Source organism: Colletotrichum graminicola, assembly GCF_000149035.1.
Source record: "Colletotrichum graminicola M1.001 genomic scaffold supercont1.12, whole genome shotgun sequence".
NCBI lineage: Eukaryota > Fungi > Ascomycota > Sordariomycetes > Glomerellales > Glomerellaceae > Colletotrichum > Colletotrichum graminicola.
Window position 1 is genome coordinate 990465 of NW_007361016.1, and position 26651 is coordinate 1017115.

Sequence of the window (26651 nt, forward strand, 5' to 3'; positions counted from 1 at the left end):
AAGAGACATGCTGATTGGTGCTCTTGCGATTGCCTGGCAGGGGTAAGGCGAAATCGCCAAACCGACAGTCCGGTTAGGCCGACATGTGGTCATCGAATGATATTAGGTATAGTTTTTATGTGCCGAAAACGTAGCCTTGGGTTCTTTCAGCGGCACCATGCCGGCTACTTGTTAATATGATGCCTGTCTCCATATACATCATACATCGTACGTCTTCGGTCCCGGTGCCCACAGCCATCGTTGTGGGTTCACGCTAGGCTCAAGCTGGTTACGTTTGACGAGAGCTGAGCCCGGCTGCTCTTGGCTAATACCTTTTTTCTCGGGATTGTCCGGACGTTTGACGTTTGTTCCCCCTCCTTGGTGCGATTGAAAAAACTCGATTTGTGACTGTTGGGACTTTGGATAAATGTCAGACAATGTGAGACCAGAACGCAAGCTGTCAACCTGGTACTTAGGAGATCTTGCCGAGGCGGTCAGACGTTGGGTCCGGCATGTCAGATGGATGCGATTGCCTGCCTGAGCATCTTGGTGGCGCCGCCACCAAATGTCACCTCGCTGCTTTCTTAGCTGGCGATTTGGCCGACTCTGAGTCGTTTACTAAAGATAACGACAAAAGAAAAGAAAAAAGGAAAGAAAAGGAAAAGAAACACCACTGGCTGTTTATGCCTCTCAACATCATAGGATCTTCGATGTAAGCCGGGAAAGGGGAATTTAGTTGAGCAGTACTCCGTATGCTGCGTAGCTACTTATCTGATGACTCCGTGTCCGTAGGACATGCCGCACACCTTGGGCTTGGTGAGTGGAGTCACGACTCGCTGTTGGCAAGGCGGATAACAGCCCCCTCCTCTGTTTGGCCTAGCTTAACGACAACATTAGATCCTCGAGTGAGTGACAAGAATCGTGGGCCAAAATTAATCGCGTTGCATGTTTCTAAGCCTCGTAACACTTCATGTCATCTCTTCGAAATCAAAGATTAGGGATGCGATTTCAGTAATCAATAGACACGGTAACTGATGGAAATGAAGGGGAAAATGGGTATCTTGTCAAGAGTTGCTACCATGAACCCTTAGCGAGGATCCGTAGCCAGCGCACTTGCAGGGCAAGGTGTCAGGGCCTAGACCGTTGCAATAGAGCTAAGGCCTAGTCACGTTAGCTTCATATTTGCTAGCGCTCAGCCGTACTACAGGGGACATATCCGATAAGACAACCATACACAATGATATCTCAACATGAAACGATTCGTTTGCCTTCTGGGTATGCGGGATAAAGAAGGAACTCCTTGCGAGGCTAGACGTTCCCAGTGCATTACTACGTATGTTCCATGACGCATGCCCAAGCCGACTGTTAGGCCGTCTTGGTGTGGTAACAGAATTAGAAGGCCGACACATATTCCAAGGATCTTACAGCCAGGTGTGTACCAGTATAAGCAAGGGCTTCGTGAAGAAGTGCGGGGTACAGTTGATGATCATGTACTCCGTACAGCTGAAAAGCTTCCGCGCCTCTTTAGGTAAGGCGCTGGAACCGAAGAATCACGAATGTTGATACCATTCGAAATAAAGGGACGGCCCAGTTTGCGCCACGATCAGGTATAGTGGTTTTCTTCCGCACTTGAGTTCTAGCAAGCATTCTCGTGGCCATGTCGAGCCATAAATCAGTACATAAGGTACACGCCGCACTTAGTTATATAACGCGACAAAAGCTGCAGAGAGCTGGGGCTACAACAAAATGCGTTGATGATTGCCCGTCGCCACGTATGATGTCAATAAAGTGCCGGCTACTACCGGAGGAAGACTAATAGTGAAAAAGACTGAAGCGTGGCAAACCTTAAAGCGGTTGATCGGACGATGGCCTGTCAACTATGTCATAACCAAGATATTTGGGAATGTCAGGCTTGCGAAGAGAGAGGCTTGAGCTTCTACCAAAAGGGCATGTATAGAAAACCTCCTGGCCATGAATCATGTTATTTCCCAACAATCATATGACTCCCAATGAATATCGCGGAGATGCTAGACATATTATGGTGTTCACGAGCGCGCGTCTACGTTTTTTGTTAGCTTGGCGTTAGAGTTTCTTTTGCCTACGATCATTGAAAAAGTCTCAAAACTATGCCTAGTCAAGTTCATATTTTCAAACTCAATCGACATGGAGATTACATGGCTACCCCGAGTTATACGAACACTCAGGGTGTTGATATATTACGACAATGACGACGAGAATAATTTAATCGTCGTGGTCGTCCCTTTGGTACTCTAAGACATGGCCATTGTCGTCAATGGTCGTTTGTTATTATTGATTTTGGTTCGAACAGTCTCCTTGTTGTCTGTGAGTGTGTCAGATGGCATGTGGCGGGATGAACCGTGCAGCGTACATTGGCGCTTACTCCCACTAGTCCCCGAGTATCCGTAGTGCAGACCACCACCACCTTGCAGTGTTGCTGTTGCTCATCTCAGGTGGCCAACTCTGTCATCGGCTTTCCAATACAATTCACAATCATCAGTCTTTGCATCCTAATGCACCTCAATACCGACTGATTTGATCTTTGATAGCACCAATGCAACTCCCCAAGCTCCCAGCGAAGGCCGCATACCTCCATATAAGGAACCCAGCGAAACGCAATGCGCTGAGCCTTGAAGTTCTTGAGGATCTCCGCACACAGCTGCTGTCGCATCTTACGTCACGGGAGACGGGTAGGGTCTTGACTCTCCCTGCTTTCAAACCCTCCGTCTTATCTGAACTCGAAACTGCGAGTCATCATGCCCACTCAAGATCAGGCGGCTCATCGAAGCATCGCTGGCTTGTGGATGCCAGCGAATGGAGGCGTGTCAGGGAGGGTTTGCCTAATGTGCTCATCATCCGCAGCACGGGCCCCGTCTTCTCCTCAGGCCACGACTTGAAGCAGATCGCATCTCTGTCCCACGCCGAAGTGAAGCACACATTCGCTCTGTGCGCCGAGATCATGTCTCTCATCCGGCACAGCCCGGCACCCGTCGTATGCCCCATTCAAGGCCTCGCAACCGCGGCCGGGCTGCAGCTGGCATTGTCGACGGACTACCCCATTGCCCTCTCCACGACCAAGTTTCAGCTACCTGGTGCTAGAATCGGGCTTCCGTGCACAAGCCCCTCCGCTGCCGTATCCCGTCGTCTCCCACCGGGTCAAGCCTACCGGCTTCTTCTTTCTGCAGAAGCAGTTCCAGCAGACGAAATGCGGGGTGCTGTGGATGTGGTGCCTACTCCCGACCATGCAGAGTCCACCGACACAGCCGCCGCAGCTTTCGAGGGGCGTGTAGCAGAGATAGTGGAGCGGTTGGCAGGGTCTGCAGGGCAACCTATGGCTCTCGGAAAGTGGGCGTTCTGGACACAGCTCGGCATCAAAGGCGACGCTGTCCATGAGGGAGGAGGAGATGGTTATGAAGACGCCGCAACCTGGGCCGGCCGGGTTATGGCGTTGCATGCGCGGAGTGTTGATGCAAAAGAGGGCATGTCAGCTTTTGCTCAGAAACGAAAACCCGTATGGCAAACGTAACCTGCCACCCCAGTCAACCAACCCCGTCTCCATAAAAGAAACATGGATAAAATATCAATGATTAACTTGAACACCCATTGCGGTCCAAGATGCAACTATTCCCAGCGCGGTGTTCGAATTCGCAGCCTTCAGATAACTATTTAACAGAAGCCTGAGCCAGAGCTCGACACCGCCAAGGATTAAGTGGGACATCTTGGTCAACACTAGGTGGGAAGCGAACGTGAACACCGTCTGGCTGCATAACATGCATCATGAGCGAACTTTGCAATTCAGAATAAAATCCATAAAAAGACATCCGCAGTAATAGGAAACTTAACAAATAATCTGGAATTATATAACAAGTCCATTAGTTGTACATTATATACTTATTTATAACTTAATCTCTTTATGCTTTCTCATCCCTCCTACATAGGCAAAAACCTTGCCTGTTTTGCAACCGTAACAAACAGAGCAGCTAAGAAACACCATGAATCAAGAAACGACCAAAAAGCTGACCAACGCGGGGCTCGAACCCGCAACCTTCAGATGACTATTCCATAGAAGTCTGAAGCACTACCATTACGCCAGCCGGCCAATCCGTTGAGTTGATGGTTTCCAACTTCGTGTGACAGCCGAGGTGTCGTGGATTTAACAACGGCCAATGCCACGCGGCGACGCAGGATTTTTTGATAGCCACCCAATATTACACCGTTGACATGTCTATTAAGTATATCACTTTACCAAGGATGAAAAACATGGTGCTTATTCCCGTGATAGACCCTACTGACTTCCAGGACTCTTAATCAGATGCTGTTCTAAGATACCTGCGTCTCTGAACAAATGTCATAGCATTTACGCGGACTGTACAAGCGCCTTCAGCTATGAAACGCAATAGCAAAAGCCAGGTACGTCAAGTCCTATGGCCTTACTGGTCAGTTGACCAGCACCGATTCTAAAACGGCTTGGTATAGTGTAGAAACTAAGATATATGCAAGCTGCGGTGACTTAAGTGTTAGGGTGAAGGCTTGAAATAACCAGCGGCTTTATCTTCAATAGTTGTGAAGTTGTAATCCAATCGAAACCTGGCAATTAACTGATGAACATGCATAATAGATGAGGTTGTTAATGTGTACTTCGAGTGAGCTTACAGAGTTCACCTAGCTAATAGCCCATAGCTACTGTGCGAGAGGGGCTAATGATACATCCTTGGCTTATAGAGCTCTCCGAAACCGTAAACGTTCAACTTGAAATTATTTATTAGTTGTAAAATATAGGACTCTTAGCAAAGAATTTGCATTCGCCTGGTCCAACTAGGGGAGATCCATATGTCAGGTTTCTGCTAGTGTTCCGTTTACATGACACCACGATTAATATCAGGATACACCATCAAATCGGCCTGCCCGCCGTCCAAGCAGTCTTCTTCTTCTTCTTCTCGTGTAACAAGAACGTTTAACAATTATCGATTACTCCTAGAGTCACTAACGATAAATTACAATCTTGTTTAGAAACAATAATAAAAGGTTATGAAACCAGGCCTAGCTCCGAAGAGACTACACAGGGTTTGCTCCGACGAACCACGATTTGGATGCTTTTGCCATATCGCCGATTAATGCATCCTCTAGACTCAGAGACTATCAGTGGCAGCTATCCTAAATATCAGTCTTCTCTAGATCGGCCAAATGAGACAGTCGATCATTGGGCGATGTGTGATTCAGCACCGCGGTCAGGCCAATTTCATTGTTGATCTCCTCCATGCGCTCAAAGTCAGCAGCGGCTGCCCCCTCGGAGCCAAACAATAGGTCCTAGACGAGACACTCGTTAGCACACCAGGTAGATTGAGCGCCGTGAGGAGAAGTTGGAATGACGTGAGCACAAGAACCTACCATTTCTTCCAGCGATAGGCGCTTGGTTTCAGGAACAATAAACCAGATGAAGGCCGCTCCAAGATACGTCAAGATGCCGAATAAAATATAGGTTCCGTACGTAATGTTTGTTAGCATATCCGGAGTAACTTGTCCCACGCTGTTCGTAAAAAAGTCAGTACAAGCCTCAGAAGCTCAGGTACCTTGGAGGTCATAAGGTTCTTACATGAAGTTGTTCCTATAAGATAGCTATTAGAATTATTCAAGGGCTTTGGGTATGGCAGTACTCACATCCAGTTACTGGAAGCACCAAGTGATACACCATATGGACGTGTGCTCAAAGGCCACACCTCGGCAATGATAATCCACGCGCAGGGGCCCCATGAATCTGTGATTGCGTTAGCCTTTTTTATATCGAGATATCTGGACTAGGGTTGAGGAAGAGCTGACATCCAAAATGAACAACAAATAGCCAGACCATGCAAACGGCGGCCCAGCCAGCGGCAGGCTGTTGATCAAAACGGTCAATGTTCTTAGCAAGAATTACAGCAATGATGAGGTGACAAGTGCCCATGCCGATAGCTCCGATGGTAAGAACTGGCTTACGACCGACACGGTCGATCCAAAGAACCGCTGGAATCGTAGCAATGAACATTACAACACCAACCACACCTGTAGCCAACAGGCTGGTAGTTGTCTCGCTAAGACCTAGCTGTCCGAAGATTTGAGGCGCATAATACAGAACCTATCATTTCAGTCAGCCTACTTTGGATTCCAAGTTTCAACACGGCTGTCCAAACGTCAAAATAATGGATCTGAAGCATCCAGGCTTATGTGATCACTGGCCAGTCAAAAGAAGAAGCAGAAAGAGTCTAACGATATGACCAACTGGAGGCCAGAATTTCGGTTGAGGGAAAAGTCGGATACTTACTGCATTAATTCCTGTCCACTGTTGGAAGAACCTAATACTGTTAGTTGTATGAGGCTAACAGCTGCATTGAAAGACAGGACCAACATTGTGACCGTTGCTACGATGACTCTCTTGAACATCGCTTTGGTTTGGAAAAGGGCTTTGATCGCGACGAATTGCAATTTGAACGTGTTCCACGCATTGAGTTCTTGGAGATGAGGAAAGTGCTCGGCAGTGCTGCGCTTCTCAAAGAGAGACTGGGCCTTGATTTCAAGAAACTCGAGTTCGATCAGTTCGTGGTTCTCTGGGAGATCCCTTAGGTTGGCAAGAACCCTTCGAGCCTCTTCTTCACGGCCGTGGTGGATCAGCCAACGGGGTGAGAACGGCATCCATATCATTCCAATGAAAAGGAGGGCCGCGGGGGCTAGTTGTAGACTGATAGGTACCAGCCAAGCCGCATCGGACTGTGTCGCCTCCGTTGTGCCGCCGATGTAGTTGCATCCACTAACAATGTGTCAGTACAGTAGTAAATTCCCAGTAGCATGAAGCTTTGAATCGGGTTTCCTAGGGGCACAGCATACTAGCTATATTGACGTTAGTTGGAAAGACGTCCTATCGGGAAAAGGGGCTACTTGCTCAATCCAGAAACTGATCATAATTCCGAAAGTGATAGCAAGCTGTTGCAAAGCGACAAGAGCGCCTCGAACCTCGCTATGGGAGTATCCATTAGAATGCATGGGGCACTGTAAGAACATATTTGCCAGTGACTCACGGTGGTGCGCATTCGGAGTTGTATAGGGGTACAATCATTGACAAACTTCCAACACCCATGCCCCTGTAGCCATGTCAGTGTTTGTATTTGTAAAATGAAAAAGGATTGGGGCCATACGTGATGAAACGTCCTCCCAAAATGGACTCGTGGCCACCGGAAATAGACGTGATCTGTACAACTACACCAAGTATGAAGACACCGGTAGCAATCAGTACACCGTATTTACGGGAGCATACTTCAGCAATGAAGCCAGATAAAATAGCGCCAACCCAGGCACCGAGTTCCAAAATGGCTGTCAACCATCCCTTTTGGGTTTGGTTCTTGGTATACCCTTCCATATCTGGCAACGAATGAATGTATCAGCAACCGGCGTCTTTCATAAACATACGTCAATGCCCCATCAGAGGATAAATATATATGCGTACGCTTTTCAAAAGATGGCATAGCCAGAATGCCAGAGAACATTCTGTGCATCAATAGTGAGCTTCATTAGATCAAAGCTTGAGGAAGAATGGCGTCGCACCCTTGATTGTAGCCATATAAAACGCCTCCAATGCAAGCGAAAGCAGCAATACGGGCAACCTTCCAGTTCTTGACTAGAGCTCTGGCACCACTGGCGCCCATCAGCGCTTGGCGTCTCTGCAAAGCAGCATCGTAAGCTGCGTTGCCGGAAGCGTGGCCGCCCATAGCTGGTGAGATATCTCAGCTGGGACTCCCAACAGAATGATGCGTTCCTCAACGCGTCGTGATGATTGAAAATCCCCCTTTTTTATGTATTTGCGAAAGAAACTCAAACCGGTGACGGGGTAAGTGGCTTAATGGAGGACGGCGGAGGTGTGTTGGGGGATGTCAGCACTCTTATCACTACCAAGAAGTCACACTGGCGGCACAGAGGTACGGGCCATTAATAAAGCTAGGATTTAAAGACCCCGACCACCTCCCAATCACACTATTCCGCGTGAAATGTCAATCGGCCCTACATAGTGGTAGGATTCTGACTTAACATGGACAGGGACAGATACCGAGACTCTTGGCCCCATGGGGAAGCGTGAAACAAAAAGAACATGGTGTGCGAGGTTCTCCCTTTAGGCGACACCGGCAGGCCGCTACCCCGCGGGGAAATGACCAAGCAACCCCATGTTCTTTTGTGCAATCACGACCGGCAATAGCTATTTAGCCTAAATGAAGCGCGCTCCGCCGTTCGTCTTTTGCCAGAGAGATGTCTGGCACCTATACAGAGTACTCCGGCGGTTCTTGGCAGGTGATTGGGTAGGTTATATGCGCTTCCACTAGTGTAGTCAGGGATGCAGCGCGAGCTGTTGGAACTCCTCATGTCGGATCCTCTATTGCATGCCGCTAAGCACCTATGGTTTGCTCACCGACTGGTCTTTTATTTATCTGGCCCTACACTTTTAGCTACGGATACTCGCCGGGAATTAGACCGATTTGCGAAGCATGGGGCGTTCGGTACGGATCTCTGCCACACACCACCTTACCAGTCGCCACAGGTATGTTGTTGTAGCACCAACATCAATGAAATCGATTGTACTGCATAGTGGCGTCTGGGATTTGGGGTATCAGGCAGAATTCCTCTGAATGCCCGGGTGCTCACGAGATCCATATCGGGGGTTTCTGGCCAGATGGCGATCAACCTTTATGGAACTGCGGATATACATTAGCGCTGTGATTTGGCGGGAACTGGATGCAATGATCGACCATGTTGGGAATGCTTATTTCACTTTCTGCTTGCAGAAACACACATATTACAGTATAATTGACACTGACAGGCATTGGTTGAACCATGGGTTGGATAATTTTATTGACGCCGCTGTACTGCAGAGTGCGTGGGCTGGAGCACGGGACAGCCCTAGGAATCTACCTCAATCAACCTGCATGCCTTGAACTGGCCAGTCTTGATCAGAACAGTCACGAGAGCAAATCAGCTTTACAAACTATTAGTCAGAACCGAGAGTTTATTTTCTATATTCATGCCAAGCTTCAGGCAACATCAATGGATGATCTACTATGCTGTCTTGCCGAATACCAAACCAAGAAGTCGCTGGCCCCAGCTCGCTGACACAACTTCAATAGGCTTCGTGCGACGCAGCTCACCGGAGCGACGGGGGTCATCACCGATCGGTTGCTGGATCCAGCCAGTGGGTATCTGCGCGATAAAATCGTACCAGTAATCCCCCATCATCCGGTAACCTGGATTCGTCGGATGGAGTCCATCTCTCAGAGCATCCATGGGAAATGTTGAGAAGTCGACGGCAAGAACGTGGTTTCCGGCATCGCTCCGCGTCTGGACGATGCCTGGAATCAGGGACCGAAACTGAGCAATATTTCTCATTTGGATCTCATCGTGACAGCCAATGATCATCCCGACAAGAATAGTAGCATCTGGACAATCCTCAACGATCTTGTCAATGAGCTTGCCAAGGCGATCTGCCGCCTCTTTTGGGTCGTTGCCTTCCTTGGCTACGTCTAGATTGGGATGCATGTCATTTGTACCGGCGTGAATAAGTACTATGTTAGGCCTTTGCTGGAGCGACGGTCCAACATGGTCAGAGATGAACTTGATGGTCATGCCCGACCAAGCTGCCTGTCATGGTGGATACTCGGTCAGCTCAGTTGTCATTTAAAGAGAGCAGCTATCGAGGTACACTTACGAAATAATTACCAGGCATCGTGCCGTTCATAGTCTCCGTTCCCGAAAAAACGACCCGGTCTTCTGTGTAACACATCAGCTCACGACTGAAAGAGACGCAGGACAATATGAACTTACTTGATAAGTTATCTCGGAGCTTGAGTCTGTATCCATTGCCGTCTCCCCCATCTATGTCACTGAGAAATCCAACTGTAATCGAGTCCCCAACACCGAGGATGCGTAGGGTCGTCCCAGGCTTGATTTCCTGGCCGGGTTTGGTATACTTGAAAGAGAGCGGAGAACTGAAGTCCATGATGTCCCAGGCTCGTAGTCGTTATACTTTCGACGGCTATTTCCCTAATCTACTCAAAAGACAACGGAAGCATGCAAGGTTCCCTCAGGTGTGATAAGGTGAAGCACAATTGAGTTCACAGAGAGTATGAGTGATATGTCAGGTGTGTGCCTGGCCCGCACGGATGAACGATAGAGCATGTGACATTTGTTTCAGGCTGGGGTCTCATTCTTCTAACTTGGGTACGTTGCCAAGGCGGTCGCTCTCATAGTCGCACAGGTACACAATGATAGTAGCACAGTCGGGAAAACACAGTATAAGTGTCATGCCCAATATCCGTACTCAACACAACAAAGAGGCCTGCGTTTCTAACTCAAGCCACTCGTGGACCTAAGTAACCGCAACCGAGGTTTTTCCAGTCCGAAACCCCAGTTAGGAGCTTGGTAAGAGGCGTTTAACGACGCTCCCAAGTTGAAGGCGTATTTATAATCAGACATACGGTCTTTCTTCATATATTTGATGCCATTCCCATTATCACCACGATTGCAGTTTATATCAAGCTGTGCCGGTAATCTTTGCTCGATTTACCGTCCATCATGTATTTCATCCCAGTGCACCTCAGGGAAGTCCGCGGAAGGGGTGTCCAGAAGTGGCTCCTCAGTGCCCAGAAAAGTCTTATCAAAGAAAGCTCTGATAAACGTCCTCGAGATATTGACCATTCTGTTACCGTCAATCGGACCGAGCGGACGTGTTGTCCCGAAAACCTTCCAAATTGTCCTGTCAGACCAGTCACCGTGGGTGGTACCATCTACAGATAGCAAACGCCACCAGCCACTTTGCCAGGCGCGGTAATTGTTCCAAGTTTGATCAGTATTTGCATTGTGATTTTGGAAGCCAAGAATAAGTGATGGCTTTCTCAGGTCCGAGTCGGAGGTGCTGTTTAATCGACCAAATATTGTACCGTCTACGTTGATGGCGGCAGCTACTGCGTCGCTCTCTAGAGCCACAGTAAGAGCAGCGGAGCCTCCGATGGACACGCCGAATGCGCCGTAATTGTCAGTCTTGAAGGGCGCTTTGAGGTCTGCCACTAATGAAGGAAAGAAGTCAATGAAATGCAGTTGGTGCTTGACCCTGGTGGCGTGCAGCTTCTCGACCCATTCACTAGTGTAGTTACTAAAAGCTGGCGAGAGGCCGTAGACACCAGTGCCATTGGGATATCGCAGAAAGGGCTGCTCGTAGATGTGGTCAAATGCAGCCACGACGTATCCTTCACCGTCAAGTCAGCGCTGGCTAGGGGAATGTCCAGAAACGTGGGTTTACCATGCGAGACGAGGTCGGAAATGACAATGTAGTTGCCATCAGTGGGTGGACCCCAACCACCGGGTCCGAAAAGAAGCGTCGGGCCGGTTCCTTCATCCAGATATGAGGCGTTCCACCGTACTGTCGACGTCAGGTGAGATATATTGAAGCTCCACAGAGTGGCATACAGCTGAGCAAGCTCAGCCTCTAGGTAGGGCTCTGGGCAAGGCTTCTCATCCGAGGTTGGATAATATAGTGTGGCGAGATATTCGGTTGCGATGCCGTTCGGCCACACGGGATCTTCCTCGTTCAAGAAAGGAATAGCAAAACGCTGGACACCGACATTGTACTCGCCCGTGGGAGCGGGAATTTGTTCTCCAAGGACTATCTGCGCAATCAAGGCCCCGAGATAAAACTTTAGGGTCGAGTGGATTTGGACCTTCATGGTGATTACCGAATACGCAAGACAATATCTTGCAATGCTTGACAAGTTGGTACAAATTGGGCATGCCATGCTAGTCTGTTTAAATAAGTAGTGTGGCAAGTTTTCTTTTCCTTAGCGTGGTAATGAGGATCCCGCCTGGTCCATCAGGATCAGTCTTATCTCAATTAGGCAGCTGGGAAATCTCTTGCTTATTCTCAACCCTTGGCTCGACGTTGCCCGAGAGCTAAGACGTATTAGATCAGCGGCCGCGCCGAAACAGCACTGGGGCTATCTTGAGAAGGCCCTCAGATACACAGAAATCAAAATACAGTAAGCTTCTAAATATAATACTCACCTTCTCAATCGCCTATAGTGATTATGCTCGCAACCCGCGCTAAAACTACAACAGCCACCAAATTGGCGACGTGCTTACTCGTTGCTTGCCACCTTGGACGACAAAACGCAGAGTGCGGGCGCCGCATTTTAAGCTTCTGCCAGGACTAGAACTTTCTACCTTGCTAGATCCATTATCTAACAAATAGATACTCTGTTTCTAAAATATTGAGTCTACTGTTGCCAGCAAATCTGTTCAATGCCGTTCGCAAATGAACCTTAGATAAACCTGAATATGACAGACATTATCTAGATACAGGGTGTGATCAAGACATGAACAGAGAAATCTGGTTAGGATCACCCTCAAGGCCCGTAGGCTTCAGCCTGGGCCCGATATCGGGGTACTCAACCCATTCGGTTTTGTAATCAATCCCCTTATAGTTGAGAGTTAGTCGGACTAATTCATGTATCAGTTACTATCAGAAGACATACGGAATTGTTATACACTCACTTATCCAAGTATTCAAAGACCAGCATGTACTTTTCCTATTAGGAATGTCGAGGAAAACCAGTGAGGACACGTGGCCATTCATGCAAGTGAGAGTGAGTGAAGGGTGTAAGCAAAGACAGAAGCGGCGTAGTTCCAAATCCCGCGAAGACACGGCCCTATGGCGACACACTTGTAAGCTCCATGGATCCCGCGTCACTGGGACAGCTGACAGATCTGCGGAGACAAAAGAATAGTCCTACACAAGGATAATTTAGTTGAATCCGGTTTCCTGTCAATATTGCCCTTGATATATGCAGTAATGAATGAGAAAGTAACAACGGAGTACTCAGCCAGGTCTCTTTCATTGACAATGGTGATATGTTATTAGCTGTCATATGGTTATTTCCCCTGATCAGAACCCACATATTCTAGCAGAAACAGCTTATTCCTAACAATACCGAGTTAATGGCACACAGATAATGGACTTTTGAGGTTTCATTTCTATAATTATGGAAAGGCTCTAAGCTCTGCTGCGTTTGGCGATTGCACCTATCTCTGTTTTACAATGTGTTGCTCATTGAGATTATGTGTCACATCATCGGAGCCTCTTTATCAGAGAATTGAAAATCTGTTCCGGAAGACATTGCAACGTCCACCCAGCCTCAGCTTGATGTTACAAAGCAGCCATCGAGGTAGAATATCTACGGACCGAGCTATTATTAGATCAAATTAGAGTCAATTACTTATTATCTCCATTAATGTCACATTTGCCGCTCTTAATGTTGTCCTATCTGCTCTCCCCTTAGATGTCATATTGTCTACTAGAGGAGTCCTGTGGTACTGATGTTCCGCTTTCACATAGAGACTTTCTTGTCACAGGATTGGTTTTGTTCAGAAGGAACCAAATGGTAGTAGCGGGGCTGCTCGTCTCGCTGCATCGACTTGCCGGTTAGTGGGGAATGGTTTCTCAATATTTTGACATGTGACACTAGAATCACCGTCTGTTTTTGACCGGATAATGGCACGTTTTCCATTGTTTGGCTGTCAATTCTAGTATAATTAATAAGCTGCCAATTGCACGAAGACTCTTCAATTGCTGCTAACAACATTGGATTTAGAGTCTCGAGCGTTCCATAGCCACAGCAGCAATAGTAAAATTGGCATCGCCATACTATCAGCAATACAGTCCAATTTCCCCGATGGCACAATTGGCTAGCGCGTCAGACTGTTAATCTGGAGGTTGGTGGTTCGAGCCCACCTCGGGGAGGAAATTGTGGTTAGAATCCACACCGTCATTGGATTTCATCTTTTTACTTCTTGATTCGAGCCGACAGGGATCTCTTAACTGTTATAGCAAAAACAAAAAAGGAAAAAAGGAAAAACGCCTTGCTTACTTACTCTCCTTCATTTCTGTCTATCATCATCCTGCCGTAAGTTAATCTCTCTTGAAATTCACTGATTCCCTGTGAAAAGAGATGACAATTATTAGTTGACTGGTGGATTTGGGCCCGGGTTTACAGTCTCTGGCGGATATAACCTGGTAGGCGAAGGTATTCGGAAGCCCAATCCTATCAGCAGGGCCAAAATGACAATGAGGGCTGATATCTGCTCCAGGGTATGATGCATCCAATGAAAAGATTCCCGACGAAGACCCTCTAGATTTACTTGGGCATGGAAGTCATGTGGCCGGTATTATTGCCGGCAAAAGTGAGTTATAATAAGCAACCTTAGCCCTCATGAAGTCAAACTGATAGATTGTGGGCTGATACCCCCCGGCTCCACAGCCACACTCCTGTCGCCCCAGGGGTTGATAGTCTTGCTTTCAAAATATCTGGTGCTGTAAGAATATGGAGGTTGTAAGCAACGGTACATGTGCTAGTTGTCATAGTTCGAAGGTACTGATGAAGCCATATTGATTGGAGCGACTGTCTTGGCGTATGAGTCCGGTGTAAGCATTCTTAAAGGATCCGGCATCTCATTCCAGCTGAACGCGGATATCATGACCGCAAGTATCGGACGTGCCCACAGTTCTTGGACGGGCTTAGGGCTACAGTGGCATCCAGAATCGTGGAACAAGGCGTCATAGTCACAAGTTGGTCAATGGAAGCTATACCGCCTCTGGCAACTATACGTAAGTTTTGTCCTGACTGCTACATACCTTGTACAAACATCAATTGTTGTATGACTCAGGAGCTAACGACCCGGACTGTAGAGTGCGCTTTGCTGCACTCGTACCTTTCAGCAACCCAGGGCAGTCTGACAGCTGGGATATTTGGAGAACTTCCATGATTACAAGTCTGCCTTATTACAATCCCTACCCCGGGGTCACGGGACAGGCATCTGATACCTTGGAGGCTTGGGACCTGGATCCTGGATCCTCGCAACGGGTTTTATTTTCTTGATATTGAAAAGTAGTAGTTCTATCATATGGATGATGTCTGGAAGTTTCACATGGAACGATAACGCAATCCTCCAATAATAGTCTTCTAGGTGCTGGGTGGCGCACAGAAAACGTTTCCCCCTCGCATTGGCTTCCGTCTGGCTTTGAATACATTCTTTGACCCGGTAAGCCCGAACCATCATTGAACTGTCTTATGGACGCAATAATCGCCAGTATTGATTCATGGCTTATGGAAATACTTCGTTAATTAACCTTGACTGTGGAATCTGGATACTGATAGTGCAGTTGGGATAGGCAATTGAGGTTTTGCTTAATTGCTTGCTACAATAGTCGCTTAAGCCTTTACTTTTTTGCCCTTTCGACAATTCCTTGTAGCTGCAAGGTCGTAACTAAAGCTATAGAAACACATTGTCATAATTAAATGCTAGAAAGCACTGAGGTGTTGTGGTCGCCCTTTCTAAATACCCTTACCGTTACGGCCTCTAATTAGCGATCATATCATTAAGGCGCTATGAATGGTAGAAGTTGGATGTGACCGCTATAGCCACGGAAGATAGACTCCTTTCCGGACTTCTACAATCTCACTGGGCGTGCTTGAGAATGGAAGCTGTAAGTCTTGGAAGAGGGCGACTGGAAACGAATTTCAAAATATGCGACAATATGTTAGTAGTCATTAAGTCGACTTTTATCAAGGTACAGAACCTTAAGATAATCAAAATTCGGCTTTTTGAAAGCTGTTTTGGTTGCTCACTGTATACAGCACTAATAAGTAAGCCACCATGGCCGTTATGGCCAACATCGCCGTGAAGACCAACATAGTTAGTTACCCACTCCGAGCATTTTTAAGAAACGTTCTTTGGAAGGCAATCTGATCAAACAGTTCAAAGGTGATAGTTGCAAGATTTCTGCTAATAATAGCTTTAACTACCATTTCGACTCCAATAAACATACCCTTACGTGAAGTTTGCTCATACTTTTCAACACGCGGGGTGCTAGGCTAGGGCTGGGGAAAACTCTAGATGTGATCAGACTTCTCTGAGTTGGAAGGCCAGGTAAAGAACCGTCAAATTGGTCCCTTTGTTTCTTGTAAATGACATTTATTGTGTCCGTTAATAGGGCATTGACAAGTATCTCGCTTCGCCGTCAATCAACTGCGATGTATAGACAAGACTTCGCGGCATGTTTGGAGCTAGGCGGCGTTCATCCGGTGCTCCGAGTATGACCCCGGTAACCTATCTTCCCAGAAAAACTAGGAAAACGCAACTGTTTCGCCATGACTAATGCTGCTTTGATGACATGACGGGTGACGGCCCAAGAGTCTTGGGCCAAGACTAAATTCAATAGAGCTTGGCTCTTGGCGGACTCAAAGTTCCCCTCATCTTTACCGTCGACCTTCCCGATCCGACTTTCGGTTCGTAGGCATGCTCCAACCAACGGTAGCCGTGTGGGTGTCAAAGTCTCGGCGTCCTGGGATATGGCATGCAAACCATCATTTTTCTTGATCTGCAGTGGCAGAATGACGCCGCGATTGACCGCAACACCAAATCATTTAATTGGAAAAACAAAGCCTGGGCCACACAGAATTGCTACATAGATAAAAAGGTAGCCGTGACCCAGCTACGACTACTGTGTATGAGTCTACTACTTTGCTGGCCAGTCCCAGCTATCTCGCCTCGCCTTTGATACACACGCAGCCATGAAGCTCTGCAAGTCTGCCGCGGCTTTGCTTTCGCTAGCTTCCGGCATCGTCGCAACAAACACAACATGCAGACCCAAGATTGACTCCGAAAAGCTTCAGGCGGACCTTACGACCGAAAAGTAAGACACAATTGCGAGGTTCAGAACGACTCCAAATTGACCAGAACTCGATTGACTGACTAGTTCCTGCAATCAAACAGCCTTATGGCCAATCTAAAGGCCCTCAATGAGATTGCATTTGTCAATGGGGGAAACAGAGCTTTCGGCCTATCTGGTTATGCTGCATCGGTTGACTACGTCTGGAATCGCGTTTCAAACATCTCTGGTACCAAGGCTTGGAAACAAGATTTTCCCGCCACTTTCGGCCAGGTCATCTCGATCGACTTCAATATTGAAGGGGAGTCTATCTATGTCTTCGGCTTAACCTACTCCCCCTCCACAAGTGAAGAGGGTATCACCGCTGAGGTGATTCTGGGTCCCGAGGGAGCCGCTGGTTGCGACGCCGCCAACTACAAGGGTCTGAATGTCCAAGACAAGATTGTGCTTGTGCAGCGTTATCGATGCCCAACTGGAGGTACTCTTGCGGGCAGAGTCCGACCTGCGGCGGCAGCTGGTGCTGCCGCTGTCATTGTATATCATGATGTGACGACTAATGCCACGGCGGGCTCACTCAGCGCCCCTGATCCGGAGGGGTTCGTTCCCGCTGGCTTCATCAACCTTGCAGATGGTCTGAGGATCAAGGAGCGCATCGATACAGGCGAAACCATCGTGGCTCACTTCCAGCAGACTCAGATTGTCGAGGAGCGCATCACGCAAAACGTTCTTGTCGAGACTGAGGAGGGTGACCCGCACAATGTCATTATGGTGCGCATTCCATTTGCCTACCCATTCAAGTACCCGTTGCTAACGTTTTTTAGCTGGGTGCCCACTTGGACAGTGTCCAAGCTGGACCTGGTATTAACGACGACGGTAAGTGGCATTTGTTGATTTAAAGTGAGTGTATATTGACATGCTTTTAGGATCTGGGACCAGCCTACTTATCGAGCTTTTCCTTGCCCTAACCAAATATCGAACTAAGAACCAGGTCCGGTTCGCGTGGTGGGGCGCCGAGGAGAATGGTCTGCTCGGATCCAAGTATTATTGTTCCAACCTCCCCACGTACGATGTCGACAACTTGCTCGTTTACCTCAACTTCGATATGGTAGCCAAGGGCTTCTTCGGTGTTGCCGATACTGATGGAAGTACTCACGGAACCGCTGGACCTGCAGGATCTGACGTTGTTGAGCATATTTACGAGGCCTATTTCGAGAGCCAGGGTCTCGAAGTTACTCCCGCTGTTCTTACAAATGGAAGTGACTATGCCTCATTCTGGAAAATCCTCCATAAGCCTTTCGGTTTCCTGCACACCGGCACAGCCGTTGCTCAAGATCCTTGCTACCACCAAGCTTGTGACACCATCGATAATCCCGACCCTAACACTATTACTGTCAACGCAAGGGTAAGCTCACTGTTGACATCAGTCGATCGACTGTCACTAGGGATACAAATTGACAAATATCATAGGCTGCTGCTCACATGTTGACTGCTTTATCGCTAAACGGAACAGAGCTCATTCCGAAGACTCCTGCCAACGCCACTATGTTGATGCACCTGCAATCAAGAGGTCTTGAGAATGACATTATACACATTGAGGAGCTTGAAGCTCTCGGGGAGAGGCACCTTGGCTGCGGCCACGACATTTAATTGCCGATGTCAATTTTTTAATATGTTTTCTCAAGAGATGCTTCATATTACAACGTTTGTACATGCAGCATGTCACCGTTTTAGTCGAGCTGATTGCGAGAGAGAGCAAGGCAATATTAAAGGGAACATATGCGGATATGACTACTGCAGAACATATAATGTAGACACACCGGCCCCGCCCTTAGACTTGTTTTGATATTGTCACTTTACCCGATAATACTTGCATGGCTAGTTCTTGCCAAAGCTATATCAAGGCAGATTTGAGTGCTATTTATAGGCCAGGCCCATTCAAAACTTCGAACAAATTTTTCAAAGAAAGGCGTCAACAATTGGCTGTCGAGCTGCGGTTTTGGCCCAAATTTCACAGCGAAGAGAACCCGTTTCCCAATCGGTTGGATGACATAGGTACTTTGCTTTCCAGCTTATGTGGACAATACACAGTGTAGAGGATAGCACACAACCCTGTCGCCCAGCTTTATCAACAGACTTGCAAAGTAGTGAAACGCTATGGTTCTATTATGTATATACTGAAAACTTATTGAACTGCAATGCCGTGCGGAACTGGACTACCAGCGGGAGATTTAGCTTTCCAACAGATCCCAGCGAAGTAAAGCTTCTTACACCACTTCCTTGAAGAACTATTGGCAGGTTGATGCAGCGGTTGAGTGCTATCACTACAGGATTTGATGACGGATGACATGCAGAACGTAAGCCCACCGGTCTGGCTGGCGCGGGTGGTTGGGGGCGGACCAAGACCCAGATATGGCTTGCTGTGCTTTATCGACGGCGGCTGAACGTTCACGAGGGCCAATCTTAATTGCAGCTGGAAGTTTACGAGCTGCCTCTTGTGATTGGGTAGTTCTTAAATTGACCAATAGGACTATGCTGACATTAAAGAGGAACCGAAAAAAAACGTACAGGGCCAAGAAGGGATTGGGTTTGTTCATGTTTGCCGGGCTACCGTCACTCCACAGCGGGCTTGGCAGTCAGCATCGTCGACCTCGGCAATCAATAAATTCAGAAATCTCTGTCATCGGCGTTCTTTTGACTTCCAGATGGCTCAATGAACCATATCGACTTTATCAACCCGAGAGCATCTGTCAAGTTGAGCTCAATTAACGAGAACGGTATTAAACACGGGAATCTCGTCTCCAGAGAGCACAAAAAAGCTTCACCACCACGGAAACAGACACACAAAGCACCCCAATCCTTTTCTTTAGAAATCTGTCCAATCATGAACGGTGCATCGTATTTTTCAGACACACTGGAGGAACCCGAAGCAGCAAACAGTGCCTTGGGACGACTCCACAGCCGTGTTCTCCCGCTGCTTCCACGGTTAGCAAGTACGCTTCCTTCCAATCAAGTCACTGGCCTCGTAAAAAGAGGCCCAGGCGATGCCCCGAGACGAAAACGAGCCAGCAAACCAAAGGTTCGATCCGGGTGTCTGACATGCAAGATTCGGCGGGTCAAATGTGACGAACGGAAGCCTACATGTAGTCGCTGCGAAAAGGCGGACATTGACTGCGACGGCTATATAAAGGAAGCCATGGACCAGAAGAAAACGACTGAACAACAACAGATCGTTGCGGCAGCTCAACAAGCAAGTCGATACTTGCTCCCGCGGCCGAACGTGCCGGGAAAACAGGGCTCAGTTCCAATTCTGACTGCTCGGCTTCGGACCAACCCTTCGCTGCTGCATTTCGATCATAAAGATGTGCCGTACTATGATCTGTTCAGATATCAGCTGATCCGGGACCTTGGAGGTTCATGTCAGGCCGACTTCTGGTCGCGCATTGTTCTCAACGAAATGACGAGAGATCCGTGTGTTCGAGAATCAATCTTGGCGATTGGAGCAATCTCACAAACCATATTTTTTGATGAAGAATCAAGTAAACGGTTCGGCAGGGTCCCTCCGTCTGCTCTTCGTCCTTGGGGGACTTCGAAGGCTGTTTTGACCGGCTTCCTCAATCGACACCACAAGGCAGCTTTACTGCATCATGTCAAAGCAGTCGCTATATACAGAGAGCGTATCCAACAGTCGGCTTCTGATACCTCGCCCAGGTCAATCATCATCATGACTTTGCTACTTATCGCTTTTGAGTTTATCCAAGGCAACATGAAGAACATTGACTCTCTGATGGGGACCGGCATGCGCCTCTTGGAAAACAAAATCACGTTGCTACACGGTCTCCAGCCAGGAGAAGAGTTTGAGGTTAGAGGAGATTACATATATTCTCGATTACGAACAGGTACTCCAGACGATGAGATGGAAGATATCGAGCATCTCCTGCCATGTTTATGTCTCATGGCCGGCTTCACCCATTTTTTCAGCTCGCACAGGAACAGCGTGCTCTTAATGAACAGCAGCCCGAAACTTCAGCTTCCTAAGCCAGGCGTTACCGTTTTGGCAAAACTTCAAGCGTTATGGGGCCAGTTCTTCACAAGGGCTGTTGTCCACGTGATGCGAACAGTGCACGACCAGCTCAACTACAATCCGATGGACATTCTGAAAGCAGCGGAAGAGCAGGAAAGGTTCGTTGAGTACATAGGTATGTGGCAAGGTGTGTTGGAAACGTATCTCAGCGATCCGACGCTCGACGAGGACGCAAGAAGAACGCTGGACAGCATACAGATACACCGTCTGCTGATCCACATCGTCATTAGCTGTAGTCTTGACCGCAGCGAAATGATGTATGACTTGTTCGAGCTCGAATTCAGAGAGCTCCTGGACCGGGTCGTTTGCTACCTGCGAGATCCTGGTCCGATATCAAAAGTATGCTTCACCTTCTCGGAGGGCCTGACATCTCCGCTAGCTATGATCATCGCGAAGTGTCGCAATCATAACATAAGAATGGAGGGTATCAATGTTCTGAACAGCCTGTCATGGAGGGAGAACGCCTGGGATGGGCAGGCTTTGGTGGTTGGCAAGTCAGGAGTCGTCTGGCTCGAAGACAAGGGCATGGATGAAAACGGGTTCATTCCGCCTGATTCAAGATGGATATGGATGTCAAGCAAGTGGGATATCGAAAAGCGAGAGCTCCTAGCGACATATTTCAGATTGACGCCAAACGACGATGGTACACCGTTCTGTGCGCAGCTCACACTCGATATGGACAACTTGGTATACAGTTGTGACTCGATAGGCTGCCCAGGGCGTCACGATCCTTTCAAAATCAACCAATCTTGATCAATCATATTTTCTACTAGCACTTTCATTGAACCATAATTTTCAATAAACTCCTCGCAGGGAGACTCGGCGGGCAGGACAAAATTCTAGTTATTACAGTATTCGGCTTGACCTTTCCATCTTTTGCTGGTTTTTGACCGTGAATTTGATTTTCACTCTGTATAGTGAGCCGGGAGGTGGACTCCCTACCTTGTAATAGCAGTGGTCTGGGCTGTGGATGAGGGAGGTCATGGTGCATTAGAGTGGCCTTCCTATAATAGGTAGGCGTCTATGCAAAAGCTCAACACATGGTAGTGAGCTGCCTATTCGGCTTGGCAACTTGGTAAATGCTGAATCACGAGAGTTTGTAAGGGTTAATCCTGAGCCTCCAACATTCGATGACTCCATCTCCTGCGGCGAATTTGAGTGTAAGTCAAACTACCTACTTTCCGCCCCCCCTGCATTCCGCCCACCTTTTCCCACCAAAAAGAGCTAAAAACAGTTATTTATATCTAAGGGCTTATATAGATATTAAATTATAAGAAATTCGTTCTAAGTAGACAGTATAAGTAAAAGGCTATAAAGTGTTTTTTAAGCTTTTTTATATAGTAGATATAGAGAAATAGTACTAAGTATATAAGTGTTAAGGTTTACTAGTAGTTTACTAGTAAGTACTAACTTCTTAATATCTTATATAACTTTTTTATTTATAAACTTAAAATAAGAATTAAGGTACTTTTATATACTTTATACTAAAAAGACTATATATATACTACTATATAATAGATACTTATAGCTTATTACTAAGTTATTAGTAATATTAGATTTTACTAGTAAAGTTTTTTTAGTAAAAAGTTTACTTTTTAAATAACTAAATATATAAAATACTTTAAGAATCTAAGTAAAGATACTTAAAGCTAGATTACTTTAAAGTAATTTATTACTATCTTACTATACTTATAGCTCTCTTTTATTAACTATATTCTTATATACTATAAATCTTTAAAGCCTTGATTTTATAGCTATTTACTAAAAGATACTATGTTTTCTAAAGTTTATAGTATTAGTCTACTATCTAAGAGCTTATATAGAGAAATCTAGGATTACTAGTCTAATAGGTAGATAGATATAAGTTGCTGTTTTTAGCTGTTTCTGGTGGGAAAAGGTGGGCGGAATGCAGGGGGGGGCGGAAAGTAGGTAGTTTGACTTATCGTATTTGGCCTCTGTAATTAAGCCCTAAGCGTAATGATGGTGGCTGTACAGTCATTTTCGAGATGCGGATTGACACTCCTGTGCTTCATTGAAGCAGACCTAGAAAGGATTTTAGAAAGCAAACAGTTGATAGAGGCAATGCCAGCTATGAGTAAGAGAATGACACTGCCAACCCATTTGCGTTGTGTGTGCGAACGGCGAAGGGATGGCGATGGCCCCGGTCCGTCAGAATTCCCCTTCTGGCCGAATTTGATTGAGCTAATCATCTCTCGAAGGTGTCTTCGTGCGAGTCTATCAGCCCTCGGCAACGACCTGGTTGAAGTAGCCCCTGATCGTTCCCACGTATCACAGCGTAGGCCTTGTGTCAATCATGGCAGCACCCACGCAGGAGGGCCTATAAGAAGCGCGTGGGACTGCTTCCAGGCGATTCTCAAGTCCTCTTCCAGTTTGATAACAACTCGGATTTACAGGGAGGGCACAACTCCTAGTGCAATAGAATTATATGTAAGAAGGATGAATACTCGTAGCTCTGGATGGATGTCCAGTGAAGTGGCGTTTTTATTGTAACCCCGGAAACGCAGGGCTGCGTCTAGAAGCGGCATATGGGATCGGAATAGAAATGTCCATTTCAGTGCAACACGGTACTCTTCACCGCGTACCCAGCCGGCAACAGTGCCGTGTACCGGATCGTTAGGAATCCACCCAGGCATTGCTCGGCAGCAACATATCAATATTCGAAGAAGAGTCAAGAACGACGAGTTTAGCATGTAGGAAATATGCTGTAAAAATTGCTTATTAGAGCTTAGAGGGCTCTGGGCGAAAATGTGTATCTCGGTATTGATATGCCAGTACGGGCAATCATCAATAAAATCACGTCAATCTTCTTCCATTTACTGGGCCACACGCAAATTGAACTTGGATGCAGTATTGATTCTTTCACTTAAGTTGACTATTCTGGCTATCGTCGTTACACCGCGATATTACGGCTTGTGAAGAAGAATCCAGCAGGCAGTATCGAAGGCAGATATTCAAGCCGTTTTCCCGTGACTTTTCCAACCCAGAAAGTGGCTCTGTGGCACCATAAGATGATGAATTAATTCAAGCTTCGCATCATTCCGTGCTTTGATCGAGTGCCCTCTTTGAATTTAAGTATCCTCTAGCAATGGTCCTTGCGTCCCCGCTTAGTGTCACCTCAAGACCATCATTGACTTGCGGTAACATCGGCAGACATCCGATGACTAATAAAGGCCTTATGCTGCCACCTGGCAGTACCCAATGTTCCAGATGAACCAACCTTAAAACAGTTACCCCTCATAGTTCAAACTTTCCTCACAAAGACGTAGCATATTGTCGACGGCGAAATATATGTTGTCATGGGGTCTTTTGAGGACAAAATCGACGGCGCTGTGCGGAACAGCGACATCCCAGGTGTCATGCTATATGCTCAAGATACATCTGGTGCGTTTGACCCCGATGATACATACGTTCAAGCCTGTCACTAAACGTGATTCGAATCCCAACTGATCGGATAGGCAACTTTCAATATTCACACATTTTCGGCCACGACTTGAATACCAAGAAGTCTCTCGCAGCCGACAACATCCTCACACTAGCATCCGTCACGAAGCTATTCACAACCATTGCCGCTCTGCAGCTGGTAGAACGTGGCATCCTCTCCCTTGATCAAGATGTATCAAAGCACGTCCCAGAGTTGGCAGAAAAGCCCGTGTTGACGGGTTTCACGGAGTCCGGGTCCCCCATTGAAGTCCAACGCAAGAATCCAATCACCCTCCGCCACCTCCTGACCCACAGCGCTGGGAATAGTTACGACTTTCTCAGTGATGGGACACGAGAGTGGCAATCTTTTCACAAGATCAAACCTGTTCGCGGCTCCACTGTTGAAGAGCGCTTCTGTTACCCGTTGGACTACGAACCAGGAGAGGGCTGGGCCTACAGCTCCAGCTTAGACTGGACAGGCAAACTCATCGAGAACGTGACTGGGAAATCTCTGGAACAGTACATGCGCGAGAAAATTTGGGATCCAATCGGTGCCGTTAGCTTCACCTTTGACATTGAGACTATAAGGCCCAAGTTATGGGGGATGAATACCCGCGACAAAAACACGGGAAAGATCATCCTTCACCGCGGTCGAAGCTTGAATCAGGGGGTCACAGACTGTTTAGGCGGTCAGGGGTCGTATGGTTCGGCGTCAGACGTTATGCGGGTGTTACAGTCTCTGTTGGTCGATGATGGGAAGCTGCTGAGACCGAGTACGACTGCAGAAATGTTTAAACCTCAGCTTTCTGCTGAGGCAAAGAAGGGCCTTTTAGCAGCAATGGAGGAGCCTGAGTGGGCTGTTGGTCATTTCCCTATTACTCGTGAGTATGATTGGGGTCTTGGGGGACTGCTTGTTGACGGGCATAATCACCCGAACCGGCAGAACGGAACGCTGATGTGGAGCGGGGCCTCCAATGTTTTTTGGGTAAGTTATCCAGAACACTCAACAGTAGGGGATGATCGGGAGGCTAACCCAACGCAGTGGATTGACAGGCAAACTGGGTTGTGTGGCTTCTTTGCAACGCAACTGCTGCCAGCAGCGGAGGAGGGAGTACGGCCGTACATCAAAGCTTTCGAGGACGAGATGTATGCAAGAGTCAGAGGACCCAAGGCACGTGCTGTTCTCTGATGAAATAAGTTTATGTTGAATCAGATACAGCATTCTACAGTGACGGAAGTTTTTGCTATAGAGCTGTAAAACGTCAGCGGTTATAGTTCAACTAAAGATGCATCAATTGTCGACTGATTGATGCAGCTAGAATAAATCCAGCCTACTAGAGTCTAGAAGTGGGAAACAGCGTATTATCGCCATGAAATTCATCAACAGCTTGCAAGAGGCGGGCTTGAACAAATAGATCATTAGATCATGTGTGTTCCAAGCTCCCGCATATAGGAGCACTATGATCCCAGCCGAAAGCCGGGGCGGTTTGTTACCCAGTCTGTGCAGCCGTCATATTTCGAGCAATTTCTGGGTTCAGGCTTGAAATAATGGGTTTATTCGATCTTTGCCTCCCTTTGCGACCTTGAGAGGGCCGCCTTGGATACATACCTTAGTAAAAGGTTGGTTCATTCCACTGTAACGTATTTCAGCATCGTATCTTATCAGGTTAGGTGCTATCGACATCGTGTCTCTATTCAGGAGACTCTATTTGCACTAATGGTATAATAGAAGTGATCTGCTTAATATTCTCTGCAAGCCCAACACTGTCCATAGTGTGCAAGTACGAAAGTACAGTTTCTCTCCCTACCTAATCATACCAATCGCAAGAATATCTTTGGCGTACAATATGAATCACCCCATATTCAGATTTTATTCAAGGCCACAGATGCTCCTTTGATGCCTTGGTCTTCACTTTTGGCTTGTTTTTGGCTGGTTGTGTATGGTTAACAAGTGATATTTGGATTATCGGATATCAACGCGGCAAAAACTCACTCTTTCCTTCTGTACATATACCACATAAAAGTGACACTAATGATGGCGAGCCCCCCGAAAAGTATGAGAACCTGATATCCATATTTATACTTAGGTGCGTCGTAGGTTGGGAATAGTACCACTGGTGTTGCGTCACTCACGGAATTGTCTTGGCAACAAATTCGAACTTATATGGCACCTAGAGAACCCACGCATAAGACACCATGTTGGCGGTGGCCATTAAAAGCTGTCTTAAGCTCGGGTCGCCGGCGTTAAGTCTGTTCGCCTAGCTCTGAATTGAAAGGCTCTAGTCAGTAAGGCGGTACGAATTGGTAAAATAAAGTGCTGTAAAGTCACTTATAATAAGAACAGGTATGGCGGCTGACCCAGTATATGACAGATAGTAGGTAAACATGAAGGCGCCTTTGGGG

General features: G+C 47.2%; 7 protein-coding genes and 2 non-coding genes across 9 annotated transcripts; 5 read left to right on the top strand and 4 right to left on the bottom strand.

Annotated features, from left to right (window-relative positions):
• Positions 1 to 2551: 2551 nt before the first annotated feature.
• On the top strand, positions 2552 to 3523 carry GLRG_04087 (enoyl-CoA hydratase/isomerase; the record flags this gene model as incomplete). The annotated part of the gene is made up of 1 exon (XM_008094772.1): positions 2552 to 3523. One exon carries the CDS (start codon positions 2552 to 2554, stop codon positions 3521 to 3523), a length of 972 nt encoding a protein of 323 aa, XP_008092963.1.
• A 491-nt stretch (positions 3524 to 4014) lies between these two features.
• On the bottom strand, positions 4015 to 4096 carry GLRG_13100. The gene has a single exon. It is a non-coding gene; the product is annotated as a tRNA-Arg (tRNA).
• Positions 4097 to 5151: 1055 nt separating this feature from the next.
• GLRG_04088 (uncharacterized protein) lies at positions 5152 to 7733 on the bottom strand (the record flags this gene model as incomplete). The annotated part of the gene is made up of 12 exons (XM_008094773.1): positions 5152 to 5304; positions 5386 to 5524; positions 5591 to 5602; positions 5656 to 5752; positions 5815 to 6109; positions 6296 to 6326; positions 6380 to 6778; positions 6884 to 6985; positions 7047 to 7109; positions 7164 to 7386; positions 7472 to 7512; positions 7570 to 7733. 12 exons carry the CDS (start codon positions 7731 to 7733, stop codon positions 5152 to 5154), a joined length of 1719 nt encoding a protein of 572 aa, XP_008092964.1.
• A 1336-nt stretch (positions 7734 to 9069) lies between these two features.
• On the bottom strand, positions 9070 to 10006 carry GLRG_04089 (GDSL-like Lipase/Acylhydrolase; the record flags this gene model as incomplete). Its single annotated transcript, XM_008094774.1, has 3 exons — positions 9070 to 9648; positions 9716 to 9777; positions 9832 to 10006. The coding sequence occupies 3 exons, from the start codon at positions 10004 to 10006 to the stop codon at positions 9070 to 9072; spliced, it is 816 nt and encodes a 271-aa protein (XP_008092965.1).
• Positions 10007 to 10569: 563 nt separating this feature from the next.
• Positions 10570 to 11729, bottom strand: GLRG_04090 (platelet-activating factor acetylhydrolase; the record flags this gene model as incomplete). The annotated part of the gene is made up of 2 exons (XM_008094775.1): positions 10570 to 11252; positions 11306 to 11729. 2 exons carry the CDS (start codon positions 11727 to 11729, stop codon positions 10570 to 10572), a joined length of 1107 nt encoding a protein of 368 aa, XP_008092966.1.
• Positions 11730 to 13724: 1995 nt separating this feature from the next.
• GLRG_13101 lies at positions 13725 to 13798 on the top strand. Its single transcript has one exon. It is a non-coding gene; the product is annotated as a tRNA-Asn (tRNA).
• A 2830-nt stretch (positions 13799 to 16628) lies between these two features.
• Positions 16629 to 18373, top strand: GLRG_04091 (peptidase family M28; the record flags this gene model as incomplete). Its single annotated transcript, XM_008094776.1, has 5 exons — positions 16629 to 16750; positions 16831 to 17494; positions 17548 to 17599; positions 17650 to 18128; positions 18194 to 18373. The coding sequence occupies 5 exons, from the start codon at positions 16629 to 16631 to the stop codon at positions 18371 to 18373; spliced, it is 1497 nt and encodes a 498-aa protein (XP_008092967.1).
• A 1234-nt stretch (positions 18374 to 19607) lies between these two features.
• Positions 19608 to 21560, top strand: GLRG_04092 (uncharacterized protein; the record flags this gene model as incomplete). The annotated part of the gene is made up of 2 exons (XM_008094777.1): positions 19608 to 20194; positions 20279 to 21560. 2 exons carry the CDS (start codon positions 19608 to 19610, stop codon positions 21558 to 21560), a joined length of 1869 nt encoding a protein of 622 aa, XP_008092968.1.
• A 2564-nt stretch (positions 21561 to 24124) lies between these two features.
• On the top strand, positions 24125 to 25437 carry GLRG_04093 (beta-lactamase; the record flags this gene model as incomplete). The annotated part of the gene is made up of 3 exons (XM_008094778.1): positions 24125 to 24209; positions 24284 to 25233; positions 25291 to 25437. The coding sequence occupies 3 exons, from the start codon at positions 24125 to 24127 to the stop codon at positions 25435 to 25437; spliced, it is 1182 nt and encodes a 393-aa protein (XP_008092969.1).
• Positions 25438 to 26651: the final 1214 nt, after the last annotated feature.